The 25,731-nt window shown below is 41.9% G+C and overlaps 1 protein-coding gene and 1 long non-coding RNA gene across 2 annotated transcripts in view; one reads left to right on the forward strand and one right to left on the reverse strand.

The window, feature by feature from the left end:
* LOC113128200 (protein sidekick-1) overlaps window positions 1-4,786 on the reverse strand; it is a 204,195-nt gene extending 199,409 nt beyond the window's left edge. Inside the window, exons 1-3 of the mRNA XM_026303327.1 lie at window positions 4,762-4,786; window positions 4,495-4,610; window positions 3,178-3,411 (exon numbers count right to left, since the gene is read on the reverse strand). Of these exons, the coding sequence (XP_026159112.1) occupies window positions 3,178-3,346 (169 nt within the window). The 5' untranslated portion in view covers window positions 3,347-3,411; window positions 4,495-4,610; window positions 4,762-4,786. The remainder of the gene's footprint in view (window positions 1-3,177; window positions 3,412-4,494; window positions 4,611-4,761) is intronic.
* Window positions 4,787-17,116: 12,330 nt separating this feature from the next.
* On the forward strand, window positions 17,117-25,153 carry LOC113128574 (uncharacterized). The gene is made up of 3 exons (XR_003295522.1): window positions 17,117-17,202; window positions 18,191-18,261; window positions 23,977-25,153. It is a non-coding gene; the product is annotated as an uncharacterized LOC113128574 (long non-coding RNA).
* Window positions 25,154-25,731: the final 578 nt, after the last annotated feature.

Here is a 25,731-nt window from a genome sequence, read left to right on the forward strand (position 1 = left end):
TGTGTGTGCGCACATGTGTAAAACTGCATGCTAGTGTGCTTGATTTCGGCTTTGACATAACATTCACAGTTCTCCCAGCCCACAGCCCCATCCAAATGGCCTATCACTAACGTCAATTCAATTAAGAATGCCCAATGGTCCAATCAGCATCAAGCTTTGGCTTAGCTGAGCCAATGATGTGTCACATCTAACCTAACCACATTTATAGATCTACTAAGTGGGTCACATATGGCGATGCTAGTCTTTTCTTGGGCTACAACAAAGAAGAATTGCAACTTCCAAATTCATGCTAGGAAACTAAACTTTAGTAAGAGCCATAAAAAAAGTGTGACCTGCAATTTATTTTTTAGACTAGAGATAAGTGCAGTGGTTTAACAGCTGGGATCCTCGAGCCACATTTAATGCAATTACCTTGGGCAAGGTTAGCAATAATGACAACCAGCGGTATTTTTTCATTACACTTTGGCTACTTATAGACCATTATCATTATCCACATTAGCAACTGGGACAAAATCATTCTGCACGTATTATAAACCTAATGGTCCATATCACTATTGTTATATGAAACCCCTTCTGACTTTAGGTGTTTTCATGTTTTAATGTTCTTTGTGATTTGGTTTATAAAAACGTTTGAAAATCATCAAAATGCATGGCTGTAGAACTAAATCAAGGATGTTTTTGGAAAATCCAAAACAAGTTTTTCATTACTTAACAGTGATGTTGGGGATAAGAAAGGATACTGGACTTGGCCTGTTAGTGCAGTCGAACACAATTTACATTTTGAAACACACTGAATGTGACCCATCCTTAACTTCACTCAGAATGTAAAGTTCAGATCAAGGCTCTGTCTGTATCCATGCTGAAAAACTGAATTAGTCAAACAGCTGTGGAGCAGAACCCACTTTGTGACAGGAAGGCAATGGGGGCTAAGGGACAAGTTATGAATAAAGAAGCAAGAATGGAGAGGTGAGCAGATGAGAGGTGGAGGAAGGGGGGGAGGAGAAGAGACAGTAAAATGCTGCTGTCACTTAAACTCTAAAATGAAAGATCGATGAGCTTATTTAAATGTGCTCCCAGAGACGAGAGTTGGCTCATATAAAGCCTTGCATTTATGAGGAGGGGTGTGGGCATCGATTGACAGAGAAAGAAGGAGAAAGAGTGAAGGAAGGAGAGGGACAGAGAGGGAGGAGGAAGCAAGGGAGAGAGAGGCAGGGAGAGATCAGGAGGATCAACCTTGGCTCATGAATTTCATCCTTTTCCTCCTAAAATAAAACGTCCTAATAAATGCTGAGGATAGAGGGGTCGGAACCTGGAAAATCTACAGCCTTCGATTGGGTGCCTGGCACAGCTTATGAAATCAATAACCCCACCCCACACTCTAGCAAACACCAAAACCACCAGAAGCCTCATCCTGAATCTGTTTCACTAATCTCCCATTCACCCCTGCCCCCAGCGCACATACATATGCAAACACAACCCCTGCCAGCCGTCCTGAGACCTAGACGGTCCATGGCTTGGACAACCCCCTTATTAAACCGAGACAGCTGGAAGGTGCTAGAGGGACTGAGGATGGGAGTGTGTGTAAGTTGGGTGCTTGTGATGGGACCTTGACATTACAGGGAGGACAAAAGGAGCTGACTCTGCAGCCACGCCATCCCTCTGTCTCCCACCTCCTCCTCACCACCTTGAAGGGAGGGATGAAGACGATGAGTGAGACGACTGGCAAAAGAAGACAGAGGAGAGCAACTCTTGACACACGCAGAGGTGTTGTCATACGATCATCATTGATTGAACTGCAGGCACACCTCCATGAGCGACAAGCACAGTGCGCCGCATTCCCTCGTCAACTCCCCCACTCTATTTTTTCTTCTCACCCTTTTCCCTGCCACTCCCCTCTCCCTCATCTGCTGGCTCTCATAACACCTCCTTCTCCTCCTCGCCACACTGCCTCCCTCCTCCGGATTTTCTCCCCCTCCTCTCGCTGTGCCCCCTCTCTCACACTATCACACAGGCACTTTCTTCACTTAAAATGCACACACACTCACAGTGTGTTCACAAATAACTAACCCCCCACCTCTCTCTCTCTCTCTCTCTCTCTCTCTCACACACACACACACACACACACACACACACACACACGCACGCTTGCGCGCAGACATTCCTGAGACCCCCTCCTCCACATAACCCCAAAGTCTCAGCCTTGTATTCTGCCCACCACGCCATCTGTGACCCAGAGAGAAGTGTGTGCCGACACCAGCCTGACCTTTCCTGTGCTTTTGTTTTGGCACTGTGACAGTATCCCATGAAGTACATGTGCACATAGAAGGACACACACATGCACACATGTGTACATGTGCACAGAAACAGATACATATATCCACCGTTTCTCTAAATTACTCTCTCTCAACAGATGCATGTAACATGGCAGTGAACATTATAACTGTCTTCCTTCCTGCTGCTGTGTTCAACAATTACGCCACACACTTACCCACACTAATCTGAACAACTGCCAGAACAACAGGGCAAACACTGGACTAATATAAAGCAACTTCAATTAATATATATATATATATATATATATATATACATATATATATATATATACACTGTATATGGCTGCATGTGTCTATGTGTTTGCACATTAGTGTGTTTTTGTGTCAAATGAAGCACTGTGGTTAAGCAGGTCATTGACTAAGTGGGGGATTACCACTGCCTGGACACTAACACTTTCCCCCAAACACACAAATACACATCCTCAATACCTTAATCCCACATTAATCATCCTAAAATCTATGCATCTTAATAACAATAACAGTAATTTAATCACGCACTGTATCAGGAGGCTTCCTCTTCTCTGTCTCTCTCGGACAAACATCAACCTGACTTCATTTAGAAAAAGCACTGTGGGCCTGATAAAGAGCACCATCTCTTTCTGTTTCCCTTTTACAGAGACTAATAGACAAACTGCTACATTCAGTCTAGTAAGTTGCATCCTTGTTTACAGCTTAGCAGTTATCTCACTTTTATCCTGTTTACAAATGTCCCAATAAGCAAGTGTTTTCACACTGGAAATTTGCACAATTTCACTTAGACCCCTTAAACGCCCACACGGGTATAAATACTGTTCAGTGCATCCTCTGACATTTGAACCCAGGACTCCCAGGAGTTTCCTCTTACCTTGGCCGTGCAACATGTGGCAGCTGCTGCTGAGGAGGAGAAGAAAGACAGGCAGACACCGGCTACCGCTCCAGGTCGTTCCGGTCCCCATCATCAAGTGCCGGCTCCCTGCTCTGGGTTCGTCCATGCGCTCCGGGGACCCCTCTGGGCAGCAAATTCCCGGTTTCATCGTGCTGGAGAGGGGACCAACGGTGTCCTTCCTCCTACGCTTGTGCTTCACTGCTGCAACTCTCTCTGGGAAGAGCGGAAAGAAACCGGAGTCAGCACCGCGCACAGCTCCGCGCTTTCCCGGTGGAGCGAAGATCCGAGCTCCGGGAGTTCACCGCTGTCACTGCCGACAAGCTCCGGCTCTGGTGTCCAAAACTCGGTAGGCAGCGAAACGAAGAAGAGGAGGAGGAGGAGTAAGGTTTTGGTGGGGGGGGTCGAAGACTTTCGCTCACTGATACTCTGGCTTCACAGTATATGAGCACGGTAATCTGTGTCTGCTGTGGAGGTGTCCCTGTGTTTCTGCGCCCTGCGATACCTCATTTCCACATGGACTGACCCGCGCATTGAATTAATACACGTTAGTGTGTTTTAGACTTAGCGGCTTATTCTCTGCTATCGACCTTAAATCCGAGCGTGTTTTGATGTCTTCACCGGGGATTTGTCCCGCGGATCACTTAGCTGTTTAGACACAGGTTGTATTAACAGAGAATCGATAAAACACTTAAATTATCCATCCGTGTTTTTGCCCGCGTATGCTGTAAAAATCAATTCGGTAATTGATTGTGTGAATACCCCTGGTTATGTCTGCACTAAAAGTAGACGGAGCTCTCCTCCGGGTCTTTTCCAAGTGTTGTGGTGGAGGAGCGTGTGCTGCAGTGTCTTATTTGAGCACAACTTAGTTAGCTTTTCTAATTAACCTGTTAACCTGAAGTCGTCGGGGTCGAGTTTTGTCCGGTGCTGTCCCCCAGGACGAGACTCCTGCCTCGGATAACTGATATGCTTACTTGCCGTAACACCGCTGCGTTTCAGATTACACGGAAAAATGACACAACAGGTTTTGAAAAAGAAAACCTAAATGCAGCACAAGTTTCTCGGTGATAAATGAGTGTTTTGTACCTTTAGGTGCACACAGGGCTGAGCATTAGTTAATTAAACCGGGAAAAGTAGCAGCTTGGGCTGAAGAACGACCGTTAGTCTCACTGCGACACTGGAGCCGTTCGCTTTTTTCATCCAGAGTCTTCAACGGTCCTCCAAAACAGTCCACCCGGCCAAGGACCCGGAAAAACCTGCTACTTAAAATGTGTCTTATCGTCGTCCGTTCGTACTCACGGGAGTTTCGTCCCCACTTAGCGATTTATCCGGTTTCCTCCGTCTCGGCACCCTGTTGAGGTTTGGGGAGCCGACTGAGGCGACGCGTCTCCCTCAACCGAGCACCTGCCACCCTCCTCTCCTCGACACAGACATGGGGGTAGAGAGAGAGAGAGAGAGAGAGAGCTCTTGTTTAGCTTTATTCAAGCAGCGACAGCGTTTAGAGTTTTTGTGAAAGCACAGTCGACATTTATGAGGTGTACTTTTTCCCACTGATCTCGGCTCTACCTGTTCGGTCCCACCGCCGGTCTCTCTTCGATCTATCCCAAACTCTGAAACTAAACTTCCATTCACTATCATCCCTTGCTCTTGATTGGTCGCGCCCGATGCTCCCGCTGTTCCTATTGGACAACCCGAACCAGGGGGCGGGAATCAACGCCAGCACTGGTAGCGTGGTAGACGGCGCCCCCAGACCCCCCAAACCCCCCACACAGAAGTTTATTCAAGTTTCTACTTCCAAAGTACAATCAACTGTTGAGGAAGCTCATGCTGGTAATTTTGTTATAGCTATTCCCACACTGGGAATGTGTAGATATAGTGCAACAGGGAGGAATATTGCGATGCCTGAAGGGACTCGCCAGCATTCTTCATTGTATTTATTAGCAGGGACGTGCAGAGAGGATCTCGGGGGGAGGGGCACAAGGGGCACCTAGCAGTGCAGAGCCTATTTGCCATTAGGCCTAAATCAACTGGCTGTCACCCATTTTTTATGTTAGGCTAATTGTGCATTTAAGTACAGAACAGAGATGCACACAAGTCATTTTTTAAGTCCAAGTCAAGTCTCGAGTCTCATGGTTGCCATGAACAGTGCTTGTTGCATGTTGTGCAGATTGCAAAGCTCTACAAAACTAGTAAAAAGTTAACATGAGATAGCTGATGCAGAGCCCCTGATAAAATCAGGTTGATCCAGTGTTAATTTTTATACTGCACACCTTGCTTGTTGTTGCTCATTTGTTTAGTCTATGTCATAAAAACCAAATAACAAACGGGACTGCACTTGCTGGGACATTGGCCATGTTCACAACACTAATTCAATGTACTGCAGTTTACAGTTACCAGTGGCAAAGTGTGCCACAAATGGGTTGTGCTGACTTCCAACAGAGAGCAGCAATACACCTTTGCTGCACATATTCTGCCACACATTTACCAGAAGAAGAAGAAAATAGCAAACACACTGCTTGTCAGAAATTTACACTGTGTCCACCCATATGTAGCTGCAGCATTAGTGTTCTTTACAGTGTGTCCACCACGGAAGCATTCATGGATCATAGTGAGTGCAGGTCACCCATGTTTTGGAAGTGTTCAGAGTCCAAAACACCATTATTTTAAGATGCTGGTACCTGACGCCAGCAAGGTTAGTGCAAAACAAGAAAGTTCTTTGACTTTTACATTTGCTGCTGTTTTTTTGCATGTTCATGTTGACTGCAATATAAATATTTATAATTCTATAGATAATGCTGAGAGGGGCACTTTGATTAACTTAAGAAAATGGCAGTGCCCCCCACCCCCACACATGCCTGCCTCTAAGCCTCCTAAATTTATAAATTCATAATCTTTTTTTAGTCTGTATTATAATATTTATACCTTCTTCACTAGTTTCAGTGGCCAAATGGTTTTGGAAGGGCTACACAAAGTTGTTGCCTTAATTTCACATCCCTTTCTGTTTCATTACTGTAATTGCTGTTGGGCAACTTCTAGCCATGGAAGAGACTTGAAGTAAAGGAATTTTTTGTCTACGCTTTTTTTTATGTATAACTTAATATATATCTGATTAATTCGTGAAAACTGAAAATGTTAACCTTAACATATAGTAAAAGTGAGGAGAAACTCTGAAGTGCCACTAGCGGTCCAGCAACACAGGGGCACTTGTTTCATTACAAAATAACTCCCTGGAGCTTTATCTTAGTACTAGTGATAACCTAGTTTCTCCCATTGTGAGGGTCATTAAAAGACACATTAATATTAAAGCCTACAACACAGTGACCTTATCTTTTATTGCCTCAATAAATCCTCAGAGACAGACTTTCCATCCCCTGAGTGGCCAAATAGTCTCCCTATGCCATCTAGCTGTCCCCATCGTACTCTCCTCAAGCACCTTCACCTCAGCACATCCATTTATCTTTCCATCCAGACTCATTTGGCAATTGCCTTCCAACTTTCTGTTTCCAGTAAAGTGACTATGATGTTACTAGGAGTTTCCGTGAAAGGTTCTGCTGCTCATTCTGCTGTGCCAAACCACAGAGGCTGCATTGGATTCCACATCAAATCACCAAAATCTTCATCTTCTAGTTGAAAGTTATTATCAGAACTTAGATACAGTAACTGAAAAATTGAAAGTTTGGCTTTAAGTGAAAGTTTAAGTAAAAATCCTTAACTTTTACTTGCAAACAGAACAGTTATTTATTAAATTTCTTTCGTTTAAAAAAATATCTTATACCCAAGGGAGTTTCAGGGGTTTCTTAACCTTCAATCTAAACTTCATTTAGCAATTTCAGTCCAATTTCCAATTTAATCCCCAGGTTATATATTAGATTGTTGTTTATTTCATGTGTTAATTGCTAGTGGAATTATTAGAGATTTCACATAAATTTTAAAAAAAAAACCACAGAATAGCAAATAATACTGAGCTACAGGGCAAAGCCAGTACTGGATACATACTCAAATCTTCTGATTAAGTAAAAGTAACAACACCACAGTGTAGAAATACTTCACTGTGAAAAGCCCTACAATCTAAGTTTTAGAGAAATTATAGAAAAGTATTAGCAGAAATATATGATTCAAGTATTAAAAATATAAAGAATGACCTATCTCAGAATAATAATTATTTAATGCATGGTTAATCATCATTTTAATGTTGCAGTTGTTAAATGTGGGGCTGACTTGAACTACTTTATATACTGTTTTGTAGCTTAGACTATAAAAATGCATAATTTATTCAATTTTTCATCTACCACTTATCCTGGTAGGGTGCATCCAGGGTCTTGATGGGGGGGCAATCCCAGCTAACATTGGGCAAGGCACAGCGTACAGATTACCAGTCTATCACAGGGCTGACACATAGGGGCACCCAAACACTGACACATCAATGGGCAATTTAGAGTCATCAAGTAGCCTAACTCTCAATCAGTGGGAAGAAGTCTTTTCTCCAGGGTACCCAGAGAAAACCAGCACAGATGCAGGGAGAACATGCAAACTCCACAGAGAAAGGTCAGAGGCTCAGGGTTATTTCGGTGACTTGTAGAAACTATGTGAAAGAGGCATCTGGCATCTTGTTGTGGCCCAGTAGGTACCAAAGAAACTTTTAAGGTGGTCTCAGTTATCTGTATTTCTATCCGAAATGGAACAGATAATCTGGTGTGATGGCACAAACAAAGCCTTTAGTTGTTTTATTTGTCAGTCGTCTTGCTCATAGTGTCTTCATCACGTCATACTTGGCTACTCAATACTGAATCTTTACAACAGCTCCCATGTCAAACTCTACATGTCCTCTGAGACCCCCTCCCACCCCCAACCCGCAAGGTACAAACTGCACAGTTGGCTGACCTGTACCACTCTTGTGCCTATACCCAGTGGACTTTGCACCTTTATATCTTGGCCCACTTGCACCCCTCAGTCACCCATCGTACCCCTCTCCTCACCAGACAAGCAGAAACCTGTTTGTAGAAAGTGACACACTCTTATTAAACTATGGCTGTCTGCCAGTTGGTATGATACCATCATCATTTTGACAACCTTCACGCTTCCTCACACAGCTATAGTTTTTGTTTCTTTTTTTACCATATTTGTACTTTCAGTTTTTGCAGCTATGGCCTGAATTAAAAGAAAAAAATCTGCCTTCTGTTCTACTGTGCTGTCCTTGATTTTAAGCACGATGCTTTTGAAATATATACTGTATATATTGTCATGTGTTGATAATGCCACTGGTCACCTCTGACCTCCACTTTCACTTTCTTCAAACTGTTTCTTACTTGTTTTAGATTCCCACTGCTATTCCTTCACGAACCCACAATTATAATAAAGCTGTCTCATTTCCTTTCCTCAAGTCCTGTCTCCACCTGTGCTGTGCCAGTGGAGGCAGGTCATGGATATTGCAGTAATGTTATGCGAATGAATGTAAGCAGCATTTTAACACATTTAGCTGCAGGGAAAAAATATTCTCCAAAACTGACCCAGATCACACACTGAAAGAAGTCTGAAAATTTCTAAAGGAAAACATTTGAGGTAACAAGTTGTACATATTTTACTCTGTGGTGTATCAGGCCAAACTCAATTTGCTAAAAACCTGGTAAAAAATGTAATGATTTTGAACAAAAATGTAAAATTCTGTTTAGTTATTAGGATCAGGTGCACCCAGTAGCTAAAGGAACAACTTACCCAAATATTAAAAAAACACAGAACCAAGACTGTGACATACTGAATGGGCTAACTCTAGTGGTACTGCAAAGAATGCAAATATTTGGAGTGATTCAGTGTTATGTGCCTCTTTCAGTGCAGTGACAATTATGTTTTCGCCATAAAAAAGCTGTTGGTGTTTGTTTACTAAATGTTTACTGTGTGTTTATATTTCAATTTCTTTTTTAAAGGAAAAATACATAGACATGAAATGACATTTAACCCAGCATTAACAGTATAACTTAAGCTATCTTGCAATGCCCATCCAATACTTAATGTGGTGGGATGGACTAAATGTGAAGATATAAGAAGATTCTACTGAAAAATATATAACACAAACAATGTTACAATGAACACACAATGTCATTCTTGATAACTATAGTACAAAAATAGAAAAACAGCATAAAATCTACTGAAGTGATCTTTCTTTTTTTTTTTGCAAAATCTGCAAATGAGCTGAGCTTTGATTTAAATCTGGTCTGCTTTCTTCCATAAATGAAGATGAAAATTGAACTGAAGATGAAATACACAACCATTTACAACCACCTGTTGCCATACAACCAAAGTTCCTTAGGTCGTCTGATAACACCTGAACAAGTTCCAGTCTTTGAGGATGAGATGTGGTCAACAGCTCTGGAAAATCCTATAAGTCAGCCTTGAGTTTAGAATATATACATACATCTATCCACAGAGTCACCCTTAGCAAAAAAAAAAACAAACCTCACAAGGGCACACACAAAACACTGAAGTAAAATAATTTCCAATAAATATTTTGAGAGGAAACCCAGAGCAGTTTGGAAAAATTTCTTCAAGAATTAATTTTAAATCACATTATTGGGTTTGCTTTGTATCATGTACAGTTTTTAGTCATTAAAGTCCATATATTTCAGCCTCAGACCATACACACACGCACACATACACATACAGTGGGTTATCTGGTTCCAATATAGAGACTGACTGAGTGCTCACAGGTTCTAATTCTGAAGCCAATTTAGCTTCCAATTACCTGTGTATCCAGTACAATTACCACTGCATTTTCTACCCTCAATTCATCTATTTCCCTCTATCACCAAAGCATCCTGTTATGACTTCTCACCTAGAGAGAGAGACACATAATTACAAACACACACACACATCTTTACACACACTATTCATTCAATAAGCTCACATCAGACAGATATCCAACCTGACATGTGCAAGGACATCTATCTCAACACATCTAGCTACACCTGCTCATCTGATCTCGTTCTCTGCTGGTCTCATCCATCTTCTGTGCCCACACACACACACACACACACACACACACACACACACACACACAGTGCTCCCACTTTCTCTTCAACACACTCCCAGTGCAGTGACGAGATGACCTCCACAGAGGGCTCTACGATCAGGCTGAACGATGATACCAATCTCTGTTATTCTCTCTGAGGCAAACACTGGGACTGTCCCCTGTCTCTTTAACACCTGTTTGACTAGGCTAATGACTTTTGTCCTGGCAATCAACACAGTCGTGCATGCACACACACACCCCAACATGTGGGCACACATACAAGCACATGCAGAGCTAATGAGCGGTTTCCTGCAGCTCAAGCTGTCATTGTGGTGGAGGGAAATAATGTCAATATTAACTGACCTGTCATAGCAGTGCAGTGCTGGGAGGACACACACAATGGGAAAGTGGCTGCAGACAGAGATTTTAAAGTATAGCTGTGCGACATTGACTACAGCATTAATTGCTTATTCTCGTTGCTTTTAGAACTCTTGCTCCCATCAGCACAATGGGTGCTGTTTTTGTAAACTGCTTTTTTAACATCATGTAATTGCTGTAGGCGGCTGGATATGAATCAAGCTTCAACACAGCATGTGTCCAGCACCTAATTGGAGTGCATAGCCTCAACCAATATCACATATGCCTCCTGTTTTGCAGTGAAACATAAACAGCCAATATGATTTTTGTGTTGAATTTTTGGTTGCCACAGGTTCTCAGTTAACAACTGTACTAAAGAAGCATTCCTAGAGAAAGTAAGTATTTATGTTAAATGATGTTTTTAACCATCACTGGGCACTGCAGTGAGTATCAGGCCAACCTAACATTTAAGCTGTAAACACTGAGCCACTTGACCCAGACTCATATCCATATTTTACCTAAAGCCATCATGGCTGGACCCACTGGCAGCTTCATATGAATTCCATCAGTCCACTTCTTTCCCTACTTATCTAGCTCCACGTGTCTTATTAGTAGTTGCCTGTCCACTCAGAAAATGGCCACGCTTTGACCTACTGCACCTTTAAAGTGCCCTTGAATCATAGCAAACAAAAAGCAGATACTTGATGACCTGACCTCATGTACACTTTCTCCATAACTGGGGTTTCATTGGGACATTTAGAAGGCTCAACAGTGTGTTCCATCATCCCAGAACCACCTCCTCTTTACCTGCACCTACACACTCTATTATATAACGATGATACCAATGCTGTTTGGAAGCTAAAGATGTTTATCCATTGCAAGATGAGCTTTGCATGAGTGTGTCTTTATAGTATGGCTACCACAGCTTGTTTGCTTGCATGCATTTGTGCACAGGAATTGTACCGTTTCCATCTGTACTTCTTTATCTGCCTTCTCTTGTTTTCTTCACATTTGTGAGGAAAATAATTACAGAGGAAGACACAACATTAAAAGCTAATAAACTGAATGAATAGAAGTCCACTTTTCTAATCGAATTCACTTACAATGACTTTACTGGATGTTTTGTGAGCATTTTGTGTGTGTGTGTGCACACTATTGTGTAGTTTATTGTTTAGCTTCATTATAGCCCAGGGTAATGCTGCATTCTTGCATTTCAGGCAGATGGAAACTTGATCCCCTAAAACCAGCAGCTCCACCTGTTATCCAAGCTATCCCCTCAGGGCTAAAAGAGAAGGTGAGGGTGCACTGAGAAGAAAGAGCAGGAATGAGGGTGAGTTGAGGGTAGCAGGAAGCCTTTCATGTGAAAAAAGGGACTGAGTAAGAAAATGAAGGAGTTAGGTCACACCTGTAGCAGACTCAAAGAGACAGGGAGGGATGTGGGGATAACTGTAACACCAGTGGGAGAAAGGGAGGATCGCCGTGAAGAGGGATCAGTTTTTATTGAGTATAGCAGATAGAAAGAGGTGTGAAAATCAGAGTCTAGGCTTTCAGAGCTCTTTTATGGAAGGAGAAAGAAGAAAGGTAGGTCAGAAAGCAGAGAGAGCAAGGCTATTGAAGTAAGAAAAGGGAAAATGTAACCAACAATTTCAGGATCATCATGTGGACTGGGTAGAAAGGGTGCAGAGAGAAATACAAAATGAAAAGCTCATGCTGTGTGCTAGAAGAGTCTGTGGAGCTATGATATTTTTTGTTTGTTTTACTTTCTTTCAAGCATGTATATGCTTGATCTTTACGCTCCTGCCGTGTGTCATCCCTGTAGCAACAAAACGAACAGCTAATCTGCAGCTCCGCCTCATCTCACGCTGGCCAGCTCCTCATGTGTCCGGCTCGACTGCAGGGCCTCGCAGCTGGTGTCAGAGCTACACTACAGACGTTTGGGATTTCACTCTCAAACTCCTCCCACTGCACCTGTAATCACATATAATTATCCAGCATCACACTGTGGAGGAGAAGGAGGCAGAATGGACACATTTCACACTCATGCACCACACACATCAAAGCAAAGCAAACATAAAAAAAAAAAAAACAGATCTCAAACTGCTCCTAAGTAAGAGCGGATCACAAAAACAAAAACAATCCCTTGAATAAAACTGATATGCATGTCTGTGCCTGCGCCTTTAAGAGCATGTGTTCATGCACACACCTGTACACAGGGATGCCCAAAGGCTCTCACTCCCAGCCCACAGGGTGTGGACAATGTTACAATGATCTCACAGAAAAGTGATGCCATGCCCTGAGGGAAGCACAAGAGCTTTGATTTTCCTCTCTCTCACTACCTCTCCACCTCACTGCCCTTTACTCATCCACCTCAAAACTTGCTTCTTTTCTTATTTTCACCCAATTCCGTCTTTCCACCAAATATAAATTTTCTCCTCCCTGTGGGGATGACAAACACAGAAACTCTTTATTTTTTTCCCTCATATGCCCTCGCTTTTGCTTCTTGCTCATCCACTCAGATACATATAGCACCGGTTATCATTCAGTTACAGGCAGGCACATTATGATATTCTCTGTAAAAAAAAAAAAAATCTAACCACATAATTTCAAAGCAGAATAACACATACTGTATGCAGAGACAACCACACACTAAATGAACATGATGAAATGTGAACTGTGTAATGCATGAAAGCAATAGGTAAGAATTCCATTGGTGATTTGAAAATACCTTTACTGACTTTTTCATCTCTGCAGGGTGCTTGTTTTGCAGAGAAACACATCAAAAACATCTTGGAAACACAATTCATTACGACAAAGACACATCCCTAAGTGAAGCGCATCAAAACAAAGTCTAATAATATCAGATCTACTTCTTCTCCTTTCGGCTGCTCCCTTCAGGGGTCGCCACAGCGAATCATCTGCCTCCATTTAACCCTATCCTCTGTATCCTCCTCACCCACACCAACTATCCTCATGTCCTCCTTCACTACATCCAAGAACCTCCTCTTTGGTCTTCCTCTAGGCCTCCTTCCTGGCTGCTCTAACCTCAGCATCCTTTTACCAATACCCTCTGATGTCCTCATTCCTGATCCTATCCATCCTCGTCACTCCCAGAGAGAAAACCTCAACATCTTCAGCTCTGCTACCTCCAGCTCTGCCTCCTGTCTTTGTCTCAGTGCCACTGTCTCTAAACCAGACAACATTGCTGGTCTCACCACTGTCTTGTCCACCTTTCCTTTCATTCTTGCTGACACTCTTTTGTCACACATCACACCTGACACTTTCCTCCACCCGTTCCAACCTGATTGCACACGTCTCTTCACTTCTTTTCCACACTCTCCGTAGCTCTGGACTGTTGACCCTAGGTACTTAAAATCCTCCACCTTCTTCCCCTCTACTCCCTGTAACCTCACCATTCTACTTGAGTCCCTCTCATTTACACACATGCACTTTGTTTTACTGCGGCTCAGCTTCATTCCTCTCCTTTCCAGAGCAAACCTCCACCTCTCTAGATTTTCCTCCACCTGCTCCCTGCTGCTCACAAATGCTCACTTCTGACCTCAGCCTAGCCTCCACTACTCTTTCCCATAACTTCATTGTGTGATTCATCAGCTTTATTCCTCTGTAGTTTCCACAACTCTGCACGTCTACCTGTCTCCCTTGTTCTTAAAGATGGGCACCAGTACACTTCTCCTCCATTCCTCAGGCATCCTCTCACTCTCCAAGATCTTGTTAAGTAGCCCAGTCAAAAACTCTACTGCCACCTCTCCTAAACACTTCCATACCTCCACATGTATGTCATCAGGACCAACTGCCTTTCCACTCTTCATCCTCTTCAACGCCTTCCTCACTTCATCCTTACTGATCTTTGCTACTTCCTGCTCCACAACAGTCACCTCTTCTACTCTGTGCTCTCTAACATTTTCCTCATTCATCAACTCTTCAAAGTATTCCTTCCATCTTTCCATCACACCTGTGGCACCTGTCAACACATTTCCATCCCTGTCCTTAATCACCCTAACCTGCTGCACATTCTTCCCATCTCTGTTTCTCTGCCTCACCAACCTGTACAAATCCACCTCTCCCTCCTTAGTGTCCAACCTGTCATACAAATCCTCATACGCCCTTTGTTTGGCCTTTGCCACCTCTACCTTCACTTTACGCTGCATCTCCCTGTACTCCTGTCTGTTATCCTATGTCCTCTCAGTGTCCCACTTCTTCTTAGCTAACCTTTTCTTCCTAACACACTCCTGAACTTCCTCATTCCACCACCAAGTCTCCTTATCTGCTTTCCTCTTTCCAGATGACACACCAAGTGCCCTCCTACCTGTCTCCCTGATCACTTTAGCTGTAGCTGTCCAGTCATCTGGAAGAACCTCCTGACCTCCCAGAGTCTGTTTCAGCTCCTCCCTGAAAGCCACACAACACTCTTCCTTTTTCAACTTGCACCACTTGGTCCTCTGCTCTTCCCTTGTCCTCTTCATCTTCCTCACCACCAGAGTCATCCTACACACCACCATCCTATGCTGTATGGATACACTCTCCCCAGCCACTACTTTGCAGTCACTGATCTCTCTCAGGTTGAAACGTCTGCACAAGATGTAATCAACTTGTGTGCTCCTGCCTCCACTCTTATATGTCACCCTATGCTCCTCCCTTTTCTGGAAAAATGTGTTCACTACAGCCATTTCCATCCTTTTTGAAGTCTACCACCATCTGTCCTTCTGCATTCCTGTCCTGCATACCAAACTTACCCATCACTTCCTCATCACCTCTGTTTCCCTCACCAACATGTCTGGTGAAGTCTGGCCCAGTCACCACTCTCTCACCACTAGGGATACCCTGATTCACCTCATCCATCTCCCTCCAGAATTTCTCCTTCTCTTCTAACTCACATCCTACCTGTGGGGCATAACCACTGACAACATTCAACATCACACCTTCAACTTCCAGCTTCAGACTCATCACCCTATCTGACACTCTCTGCACCTCCAGAACATTCCTAGCAAAATCCTCCTTCAGGATAACTCCTCCTCCATTCCTCTTTCCATCCACACCATGATAAATCAGCTTGAACCCTGATCCTAATCTATAGGCCTTGCTACCTTTCCACCTGGTCTCCTGAACACACAAGATATCCACCTTTCTTCTCTCCATCATATCAGCCAACTCTCTAGTTTTCCCTGACAAAGTCCCTACATTCAAAGTCCCTACTCTAAGTCCTACACTCCTGCCCTTCTTCTTCTCTCCTTGCCCATGAACACGCCTTCCTCCTCTCCTTCTTCGACCAACAGTAGTCCAATTTCCATTGGCACCCTGTAAGAACAGCACCAGTGGCTGTCGTTGTTAACCCGGGCTGCGACCGATCTGGTATGGAAGTCATATTTGTGATTCACGTTTGATATGGCTTAAACTTTACGTCGGATGCCCTTCCTGGCACAACCCTCTGCATTTACCCGGACTTGGGACCAGCACATGAAGACACTGGATTGTGCCCCCCTGTGGTTGCATTAAAGTCTAATAATATCAGATACCATATCACATATAAATAAAGTGTCATCTAATCCAATCTAACTAGAACTAGTAAATAGAACGTATGACATACGTGTCTGTATCCAAGAGAATACAATGTTTTTGCATCTGACTATTGATGAGGAGCAGTCCAGTTTGGTTGTTTTTTCTTTAACAGTAAAAGGATTTTCAGTTTAAAACAGAGATAACTGGGATTAGACAGACTCCTCAGTGTCCTGACCTTTAATAGCCGATCCAGGCCCATCAGTTTTACTGCTATTTATTTGCTTAGAGTTAATTACTGTGCAGGTCATCATTAGAATGGATCATTATATTGCTTCATTTCTGTTTGGCTCTAGTCAATACATTGCTGCACAAACTAGAGCTCTGAAACAATCCACTATCAAGTTTTACAACTAATCAATGTGTATATTTGAATGCTAACCGAAACAGACGGTGTCCACTGAGGTTATTGCTGAGAGTGATACAGCCAGAAAATAACAATCTGGACCGATTATTATTAAAATGTATCACTATGACAAGATCTATAAAGCGGGCAGTCTAATTAAAAGGACCATTTCTGTCTTAAAAAAAATAAATGAAATAAAAAAGAGACAATAAAAACATTGATAAAATATTGTCCCTAATGTTCTACAAAGACCTGTGACAGACTCTGTTAGAGGTAGAGACACTGTCTCATTGTTATGCACTTACAGGAATAGTTCAACATTTAAGCTTATTTATTTACAGGAGTAATAATAACACTCATGCTTGCATGGTAAATGCTGATGTAGCTAAGGTGAGCTGCCAGTTAGCATAGCTTAGCACAAGTACTAGAAATAAAGAGAATCTCTGCTACAAAAACTATTACAAAATCTCCCAAAGAAGGCCTTAACACTCACTAACATATTATACAGTGTGTTGTTTAATCTGTACAAAAATATAAGCCAGAGGCAGGTACACCCTGGACAGTGTAGTGTAATAGAGACAGACAAACACTCACACTCACACTCACACCTATGGGCAATTTAGTCACCAATTAACCTAACCCCAGAGTGCATATCTTTGGACTGTGGGATGAAACCGGAGTAACTGGAGAAAACCGATGCAGACATGGGGAGAACATGCAAATTCCACAGGTTTGAATGGGATTTTAACTCTAAACCTTTTCGCTGTGAGGTGGCCACTGCACCACTCTGCAGCACTGCTGCCAAATTGAAATACATGATGTACTCATTTTTTAATAGTAAGTTTTAGAAGTGCTGGTGATGTAGGTGGATTTTGTTATTGTTATTGACAAGCTAGTTATTCCCCAGTTATAAGGGTTTGTTCTAAGCTAAGCTAACTTTTGTATTAACTCTACAGATGTGATACCGGTATTGATCTTCTTATCTGACTCTCCATGTGTGACTAAATGTTTTTGCCTGAACTATTCCTTTAATCTAATACAGTAGACTTCTGCATGTGAGTGTGTGTGTGTGTGAGAGAGACAGAGACACAGAGAAAAGTCATGTCTTGTATGCAGACATGACTTCAGGGTTACACACGCACCAATGGACACACATATATTTACAGTGATGCATGCACCTGGCTGAGCTGCTCACTGGTGCATGCACACCTCTGACATGCTGTCTACATGCACATCTGTCATAGATGCACATCACAGCACCTTGTCACTTGTCCGAAAGAACTCAGTGAGGTGGTGAATGCATGCGAAAGACCCAACAAAGTGAACAATACAGATGTTTAATAGTTGTCTGTTCTGAGCGTGTGGAGAATATCAAATCAACATGTCCTTTAGATTGACTCTAATTCATGTAATTCAGTCTGTCGTTCAGATAGTGCATATATGAATTTAACACACTCTTCATGATTTTTTATTCTTGATGGAAGTCCTTGAATGCATAAAAAAATTATATTTAGGATCAATTTTATTTCACAGCACTTTAAGAACTTGTGAGACCTTGAAGGCAGCAGCAACAAAGGGAATGTGAAAATTAGAGAGTGAGACTTGCTTTTAAAGATGTGCACGCATTGAGGTACTGTGTGCGACTCGAAGAAAAAGAGTTAAAGTTACAAGGTTTGGATAACTTCATCACTTATCTCCCCTATCTTGTCTCCTATCAGACCACAGAGCCACACTGCCCCCCTGAGGCCAGCTGATCCTCCATCCATCTCAGAAAAGAATAAGGATAAAGGTATTTCACTACTAAAAAAAAGTTTTTAGCATTTTAAAATTCTGGGTGCATAGAGAGAGAGAGAATGTGTGCGTGTGTGTCACTTATATTAATCATAATTTTAACATGGTAATACTGTGGGGAGTGAACACCAGCATCCTGAGAAAGAAGACAATTTGTACACGTGTTTGTGTGCGTATGTATGTGTGCGTATGCGTATGTGTGTGTGTGTGTGTGTGTGTTTTGGGTTACTGCCTCTCAACCAGGTCACAGGAACCAATCAGAGCCCATGCTCAGCAAACGACCTGACCCTGAAAGATCACAATGGCTGAAGTGGATTTCCCACACATCCTCACACTATATTACTCACTCACTCTTTTCAGCACACATACACACAAATGCACAAAACTGAATTAGCTGCCAACTGCAGCTGAACACCTGCCCTTTCACCCAGGAGGGGATTTGATTGGTTTTGGTTTTTACAACCATTTAGGTTGAACGTGCAGCTGGAGAGTGGCATGTGTGCGAGCCTGTGTGTGCATGAGGGGTCTCAGCTGCACTGGTTGAGAATCAATTCAGTTGAAAACACTTTCTCACTATATATATCTTTCTCTCCCTTTTACTGCCTCGATTTTACATTCAACACATCTCTGCTCAAACAGGTTACAGGCTAAACTTTAAATGTTGAGGAACAAAGGCTCCACTGATTTTCATTTTATTCTAATCAAACACTTATTTACACCTGAGATGTAGTTAAACTGTTGCTAGAAAGGAAACAAAAAGAAATGTGAAACTAGAGGAATGGAAGCCCATTTAAGTGGTGACTTAACTCCAGTATGTTCACCTCCTTTCAACAGAATTATCACAGTCATTGATCCTGTTTTTTTATACTAAAGGCCTTTTCACAGAAGGCATTTTGATATGCTACAGCAGAAAAGCACAGCTCTAAATAATAAAATAAATATAAGAAATAAAAGGAATAATTCTCATCATTCTGCTATTGTCCATGCTGGCGTGGCTTACAGGACGAGAACAGAGCCATTGTTAATGTTACTATTAACACCTGTGGTTTTCCTTCTATGAAAAAGGTTTGTTGCATTTTCTCATCATGTTGTCTTGTGCATTGTGGTTTCCTCTGTGATGTGTTGTGTAACCAAAGGCACAAATCCAAAGCAAAAATATGCATAAAAGCAGGTGAGATAAAGATCTCAAACATGGTGACTAGACTGGAGCGACTGTGTTGTCACTGGTTGGACTTCTGTCAGTTTGGAACGATGTGGCCATTATTTTCTACACAAGACAAAGACGTGTTTATATCAGAAGGCAAAACTCAAGTAGAGATCAGCTCCAACATGTGTCTTTGTAAAGCTGCAATAGCTGATTTTCTGGCAGCTTGCCTCAGTAAAGACAAGTTGACATACAATACCCTCTCTTCTGACATTGTGAACATTTTAGCAAGCAGCTGCTTATTTATTCAGCTAGCAGTTACACAGGAATAGTATCATTTTTGTGTTGTGTTTCTGAGCACCTGATGAATATGAGTCAATTTTTACACTCTTAGCTCTGTGTTTGGCCTCTTAACAAAAATATCTTAGTGTTATGCTGCTAAATGCTCCCTATGGCCAGCAGTCAGGTATCCTACACTGTGTTTTTAGAGCTCAGCTGTCCACTGTGACCAAAAACAAGCTAAACAATTAGATGAAATGTGTTAAAAAGCTCAGGAAAGTCAGGGCAAGCTGTAGGTGATGATTCTCTGTAGGTTCATCACAACAAAAATCCAACAAATTCAGTTTAGCCATTTAAAAGAAATCAGGTATCACCCATGAAAGGCCTGATCTTAAATACAGTTTGTCAGTTGTAAACCATTTCATTCCCAATGCTCCACTGACTCAGCTTTTTAATGCAAATTAAAACAATTCCAATGAGTTGTAGACAGTGAAGTTTACAGATTTTAAACAGTCAGTACTCTGAATCAGCAGAATCCCTGAACTGACGTATTGCAATCTGTTTTGAGGGGACAGAAAAGATAGATCAATGTATCCCTAAACTCCAGAAGGAAGGAGAAGGGAATGAATCAGCAGTGACGTATGGTGCCACATATGTGCAGATCTGAACAAATTTAAAAGAAACACATATATTCAGTGTCTTAGTAAGGTGAAACTACAGCTGCTCAGGCTCTGGAGCTCTACTGGAGGAACGAACACCATTGTCCTAGAAGATTTTTCCTCCTTTTGGTGTTTGGATGATGGCGGTGGAGCTCCTGAAAGTGTCCAAACCCCACTGGAAAGTGTTTAGTTAGCATGAGATCTGGTGCCTTTAAGGACCTTAGAATTTGACTCACACCATTTTCATACTCAGGAAACCATTCAGTGTCCCCTCGAGTCAGGTGGATGGTACTGGAAGAGGACTGAAATGTTTCATCACACTTAGGATATGATCCCTCCAAATTATTTTGTATTGATTTTCAGTGACGCATCCCTCTCAGGTGATAAGTGAACCCAAACCATGGCAGTAAAATGTATGGAAGGACTTTCATTTCTTCTGGTTAATCCAATAATTTCTCATCAGTCCATATATCACATAGCATTGTTGCCATTTGCTATTTTCTGTGGCCTACCAGGACAGAAAAATGTTATGAAAGTGTTCCAGATAACAAATATTTAAAGCATTTGGTCTTTAACTGAAACTCTTTTACATCTCTTCAGTACTCACTGGCCACGTCAGTTTGAATTTATTATCACTCATCATTAAAGAAATCTGTGATCTGATTACAAAATATTGTATTAGTGATTAGTGATATGATAAAGTTCATAAGACTTTACTATCAAATGACATTCTCTAATAGGTTTTATCTCCCACGGCCGTGCTCCCTGTTCCTCCTTGTTCCTGCTCCATAGATCTAGCCTAGATCAATCTAGCCTAGAGAGCAAATGGTTAAACAACCCTGACTCCTAAGGACCTATATTTGCACGATACAAATATGTTTAGCAAATCAAAATGTACTGCAGCTGTTACATGTGTGTTTTGACTGCATAAAATAATCATAAAAGCACTTTATCTTGATCTAGGTAAAGTAATTGTTGTAGTTCTAGTTATTTCTAGAGCAGATATTGTATTTCAAAACTCATTCTCAGCAGACGAATTTCTAGTTAGTCAATATACAGTAGTGATGAATCTACATTTAATTATCATCTGAACCTGCAGCATCATCAACTTTATAAGGCTTTGTAGTGAGTCTCAGTAGCAAATGGCAGCCAGTTTATGACTAGTTGGTGAACATAGTGGAGCATTGAGCAGCTAAAGAGCCTGGTACTGGCTTCATGAGTTGGTAGAGTCCAAAAACAGACCTAAAAAAGATAAACTATTGGTCTCACAACCCTCAGGTGACCAGAAACATGACTTCAAATAAATAATATTACTCTGTAACTTCGGCATAAACAACTGTTTGCTAAAAGGTTTGCAGGGTTTAACATAATTCTACTGCATAAAATGATATTTCTACTCAGACATTTATCCTTGTTTTTTAATTCCTCTGGCCTGTTAGAGTGTGGACATTTATAAATCCAGAAACAACTGTCAATATCCTTACGGACAATTATCAACAACATTTTTCACACACACACACACACACACACGCACGCACGCACGCACACACACACACACACACACACACACACACACACACACACACACACACACACGCACGCACGCACGCACGCACGCACACGCACACACACACACACACACACAGAGTTTCATTTAACTCTTTAGGATATCTTCTGTTTGAAGTAACAGAAAGCTTTGTATTTCTCTGTGAGAGAGAGAGAGTGCGAGTGTGTGTTCAGTTTGCGTCCATGTGAAATGAACTTCTTGCCTGCAGGGAGAGGTAGCCTGCTGACAGAGATTAGTTTACATCATCTCTTTTTCAATTTTTTCTGTTTCTGTAGCATTGCACTAGCATTGTCTCTCTCTCTCTCTCTCACACACACACACAGACACACAATATGATAAATACACACTTGAAGCAAAGAGTGGAGAGAGATCAAATCTGATTTTGTGTATGTTTTTTCACTCATACTTTTGTGACATCTCATGCCTTTGTTAGAGCATAAAAAGATGCAGTTAAGGATTTTGGCCTCTGAAAGAGAAAACCTGCAGAAGGAGCAAATCACAACTGGAAGAATAGAGTAAGAGCTATAGGGGAGAGAAAGAGAGAGAGAGAGAAGAAAGGTTGTTATAGAGACAGAGAGACTACAAATGAGACAGCCAAGAGAAATCCTACTTGCTTTCTTTAATTATACATTTGTGTCTGTGTAGACAAACAGCGGCGTGGTGTAATGTATATGTGTGAGGCTGCTATTTGTAGAAAATTTGATTTGTGGATACATTTGAAAAATGGCTTATATCAAATGTGCATGTCCTGTGTTGTTGAGTGTGTGGGGGGGTCCAGGACAGATTACAATCCCGATTTGTCTGAGTGTGTGTGTTGTGTATGATTATGTGCATATCTGTCACAAAAGCAGGCTTTTGCCAGAGGCAGTGTGTCATACTTTGTGTATGGATTACTGCAGAGGTTTGGCCAAAAGAGATGGAGCACATGGAGTTCTCTTCTGATTTGTAGAGTTCCTGTCAAGACCCATTGATCTCTGATTAGCTGATTCATCACGGTATACCAATCTACTGCCCTCTAGCTCTTAAAAAACTTTTACTTTCTTAAACCAAGCCCAACATTTTCACAAAAACTGGCATGAATGCATTTGAATTTTTTGGTTTGTTTTTTGCAGCACAGACTAACGTGACCTCCTCACCTGTTCACAGCTCCCCTTTGTACACTAATGTGTGTGAGCAGTTCTTTTTCTGATTGTTTCAGATGGAGAATTCAGGGGAGCTGTGCACTAAACTGCATTGTAAACAAATCATGAACTGGTTAGACGTTTCATTCTGAACCACAAATCTGCTAGAAATGCTAGAGAAAAATCAAGGATTCACCATAATCACCCTCTGGGCACCACAAAATCTTCAATAGTTGTTATAATATTTCAGTCTGGACCAAAGTGGACCTCTTGATACCTGCTGGACCTGCACAAACCATTTAGGAACAGATGATTTAAGAGGCACAAGCAGAAATCTAAGCTCTTATCCAGCAGCTTTCCAATTAAACTAGAGCACATACAGTATAGCACTTGACAGAACTGCACATTTTTGCCTCCACTATCAGCTTGTCTGAGCAGAAAATGGTCTTATTTTGCCCACCACTTACATCAGCATGTGTGCCTACACCCAGTTGTCAGTTTGTTAGGTAAATGCAGCTTATTTGTGACTTTGTGATGCACTGTTCTTGTAATTCCTGTGAAAAAAATCTTAGGGAAGGTGCAGAGCAGTGCTCATTATTAGAGTAACAAGGTGACCATTTGTCAAACTGGCCATTTAGTTTTCATCTTGGAAAATTCTGAGGAAACGTACTGAGTACATCTCAATTTCCTTAATCGGATCCATGCTTCCTTTACTTGGGTCTTTTTCTTGTGCTATAGTCCCTCCCATGTGGCATGCAAGGAAAAGATGCAAGGAGAAAAAAGGAGAGAGGATTCAAAACATATTTTTAGAGACACAAGACATTTTTAGAGACACAAGATATTTTTTCAGTCACCAACTGATTTTCAATAAAAGGGGTGTGTTGGTCCATAAAAGACTCGTGTGAATGATCGTCTCTTGTGTCTTTGCCCATGTCTCTTCCAGGCAGCCTCCTTTCTTCTTGCTCCTCCAAATAACAACAAAGGAAGTGGATTGCTGGACCAAAACAACTTAGAGGTCAAGTGAGAATGGACAAGGAAGCGAACTGCGATGTGCCCGTACCTCTCCTCTTTGGAAAGTATTTACTACAGTCTCCCATCTAATGCAATGACAGTCCAAAATGGAGCTATGGTAGAGAAGCTAAAGCTAATACAAACTTTCAGATGTTTAAGAGATGTATTTATAAATCCTCATGTTCAGGGTGGTGGTGCTAGTCTGCGTTTCATCATACTGAGAGGTCTTCCTATATAACCTCACTGACAGAAGTGGAGAGTCAGTGCTCCTTTTAAGTTGTTCATGTGCATTAAAAATTGAACTCACTCCTGATCAAATACAGCAATGGAGCAACTAATAATTTTAGTGTCTGGGCAAAAAGGAGTGTTTGACAAGAAAGACAGCAGGGAGAAAAGTGCAAGTAAACAAATTACAGACAACCTGAAGAATATGGACGGTGAGTGTGAATGTTATCGATCTCTGTTGACATCATGCTGCTCTGTTAAATTAGAACTTGAAACACAGCCTGAAACACTGTCATAAACTTTTGTACAGTGAAAGATTCAAATATTGTGGACAAAGAGAGCTAAATTTCTATAATTCATGAAATAAATTCAAAAATCTCTTAAAACGTGTGATGATTCAGGAGGATCCTCTGCAGAGGTACTCTTTAATGATCTAAGAGAGAAGATAATCAATTGCAGGGTCCTTTATCTTTTCTGGACTATTACTATCCCAAACCTGCTGTACTAAAGAGCCCAGGGCTTCATAAAATAGCCTGGATGAGAGTGTCTTTAAACAAAAGTGGACTGAGCATGTGTGTGCACCACTGGGCCTTTCAGCGTGTGACAAAGCCCTGTAGAGTCACACACTGCACTTCCACTTTCACTGCAACAGGCTGGTAATGGAACAGAGGTGACTTTATTCCATGTCTCCCTGCTGATCAAAGGCTCTTTCACTTCTCTTCCTCTTTTAAATCCCCAATCCAGCCCTTCCTGCATGTCTGTTTTCTGTCCTTCCTCTTTTCCCTCCACTCTGTCACTCTCCCATCTCTTTCACCTAAAGCAGTTGCATACATATTTATTATCTTGCCACAGAGCCACAGAAGAGCTGCTGTGTGCGTCTGTGCACGTGCTTCCTGCTTATGAAAACACATTCCTGAGAATGACATAGACTGATAATTATGACTTGAATCAAAAGTCAACCAACAAGTTTCATTTTTCCAATATAATGTAGCCTATCAACTCAATGTTCACATTTTAGTATATTGTGCTGAACCTTATTGCACAGCTAATAATACTTTTCCATTGAAGGTGCCGCTACGGTATGAAATCCAGATGTGTCCCTAATGAAACCTACTGTATTTCAACTATTGGGCTCTTGCATAGAGGAAGGCATGCTAAGCTTTCAGTTTTAGCTACAGTGTTAATATATGATCTTGTGAATTTATTTAGCAAGAACTACAGCCCCTTTCTTTGGAGTACATAACACAAAATGATCATTACAACAGGCTAGGTCATGAAAAGCCATCCATCCATCAATTACCTATACCCGCTTATTCCTAACCAGGGTCCCAGGGATCTGCTGGAGCCTATCCCAGCTCTCTTTGGGTGAAAGGCAGGGGTCCACCCTGGACAGGTCACCAGTCCATCACAGGGCCACATAGAGACAAACAACCTCACACACTCACACTCACTCCTATGGGTA

This window comes from Mastacembelus armatus, chromosome 1, assembly GCF_900324485.2.
Source record: "Mastacembelus armatus chromosome 1, fMasArm1.2, whole genome shotgun sequence".
Classification (NCBI taxonomy): Eukaryota; Metazoa; Chordata; class Actinopteri; order Synbranchiformes; family Mastacembelidae; genus Mastacembelus; species Mastacembelus armatus.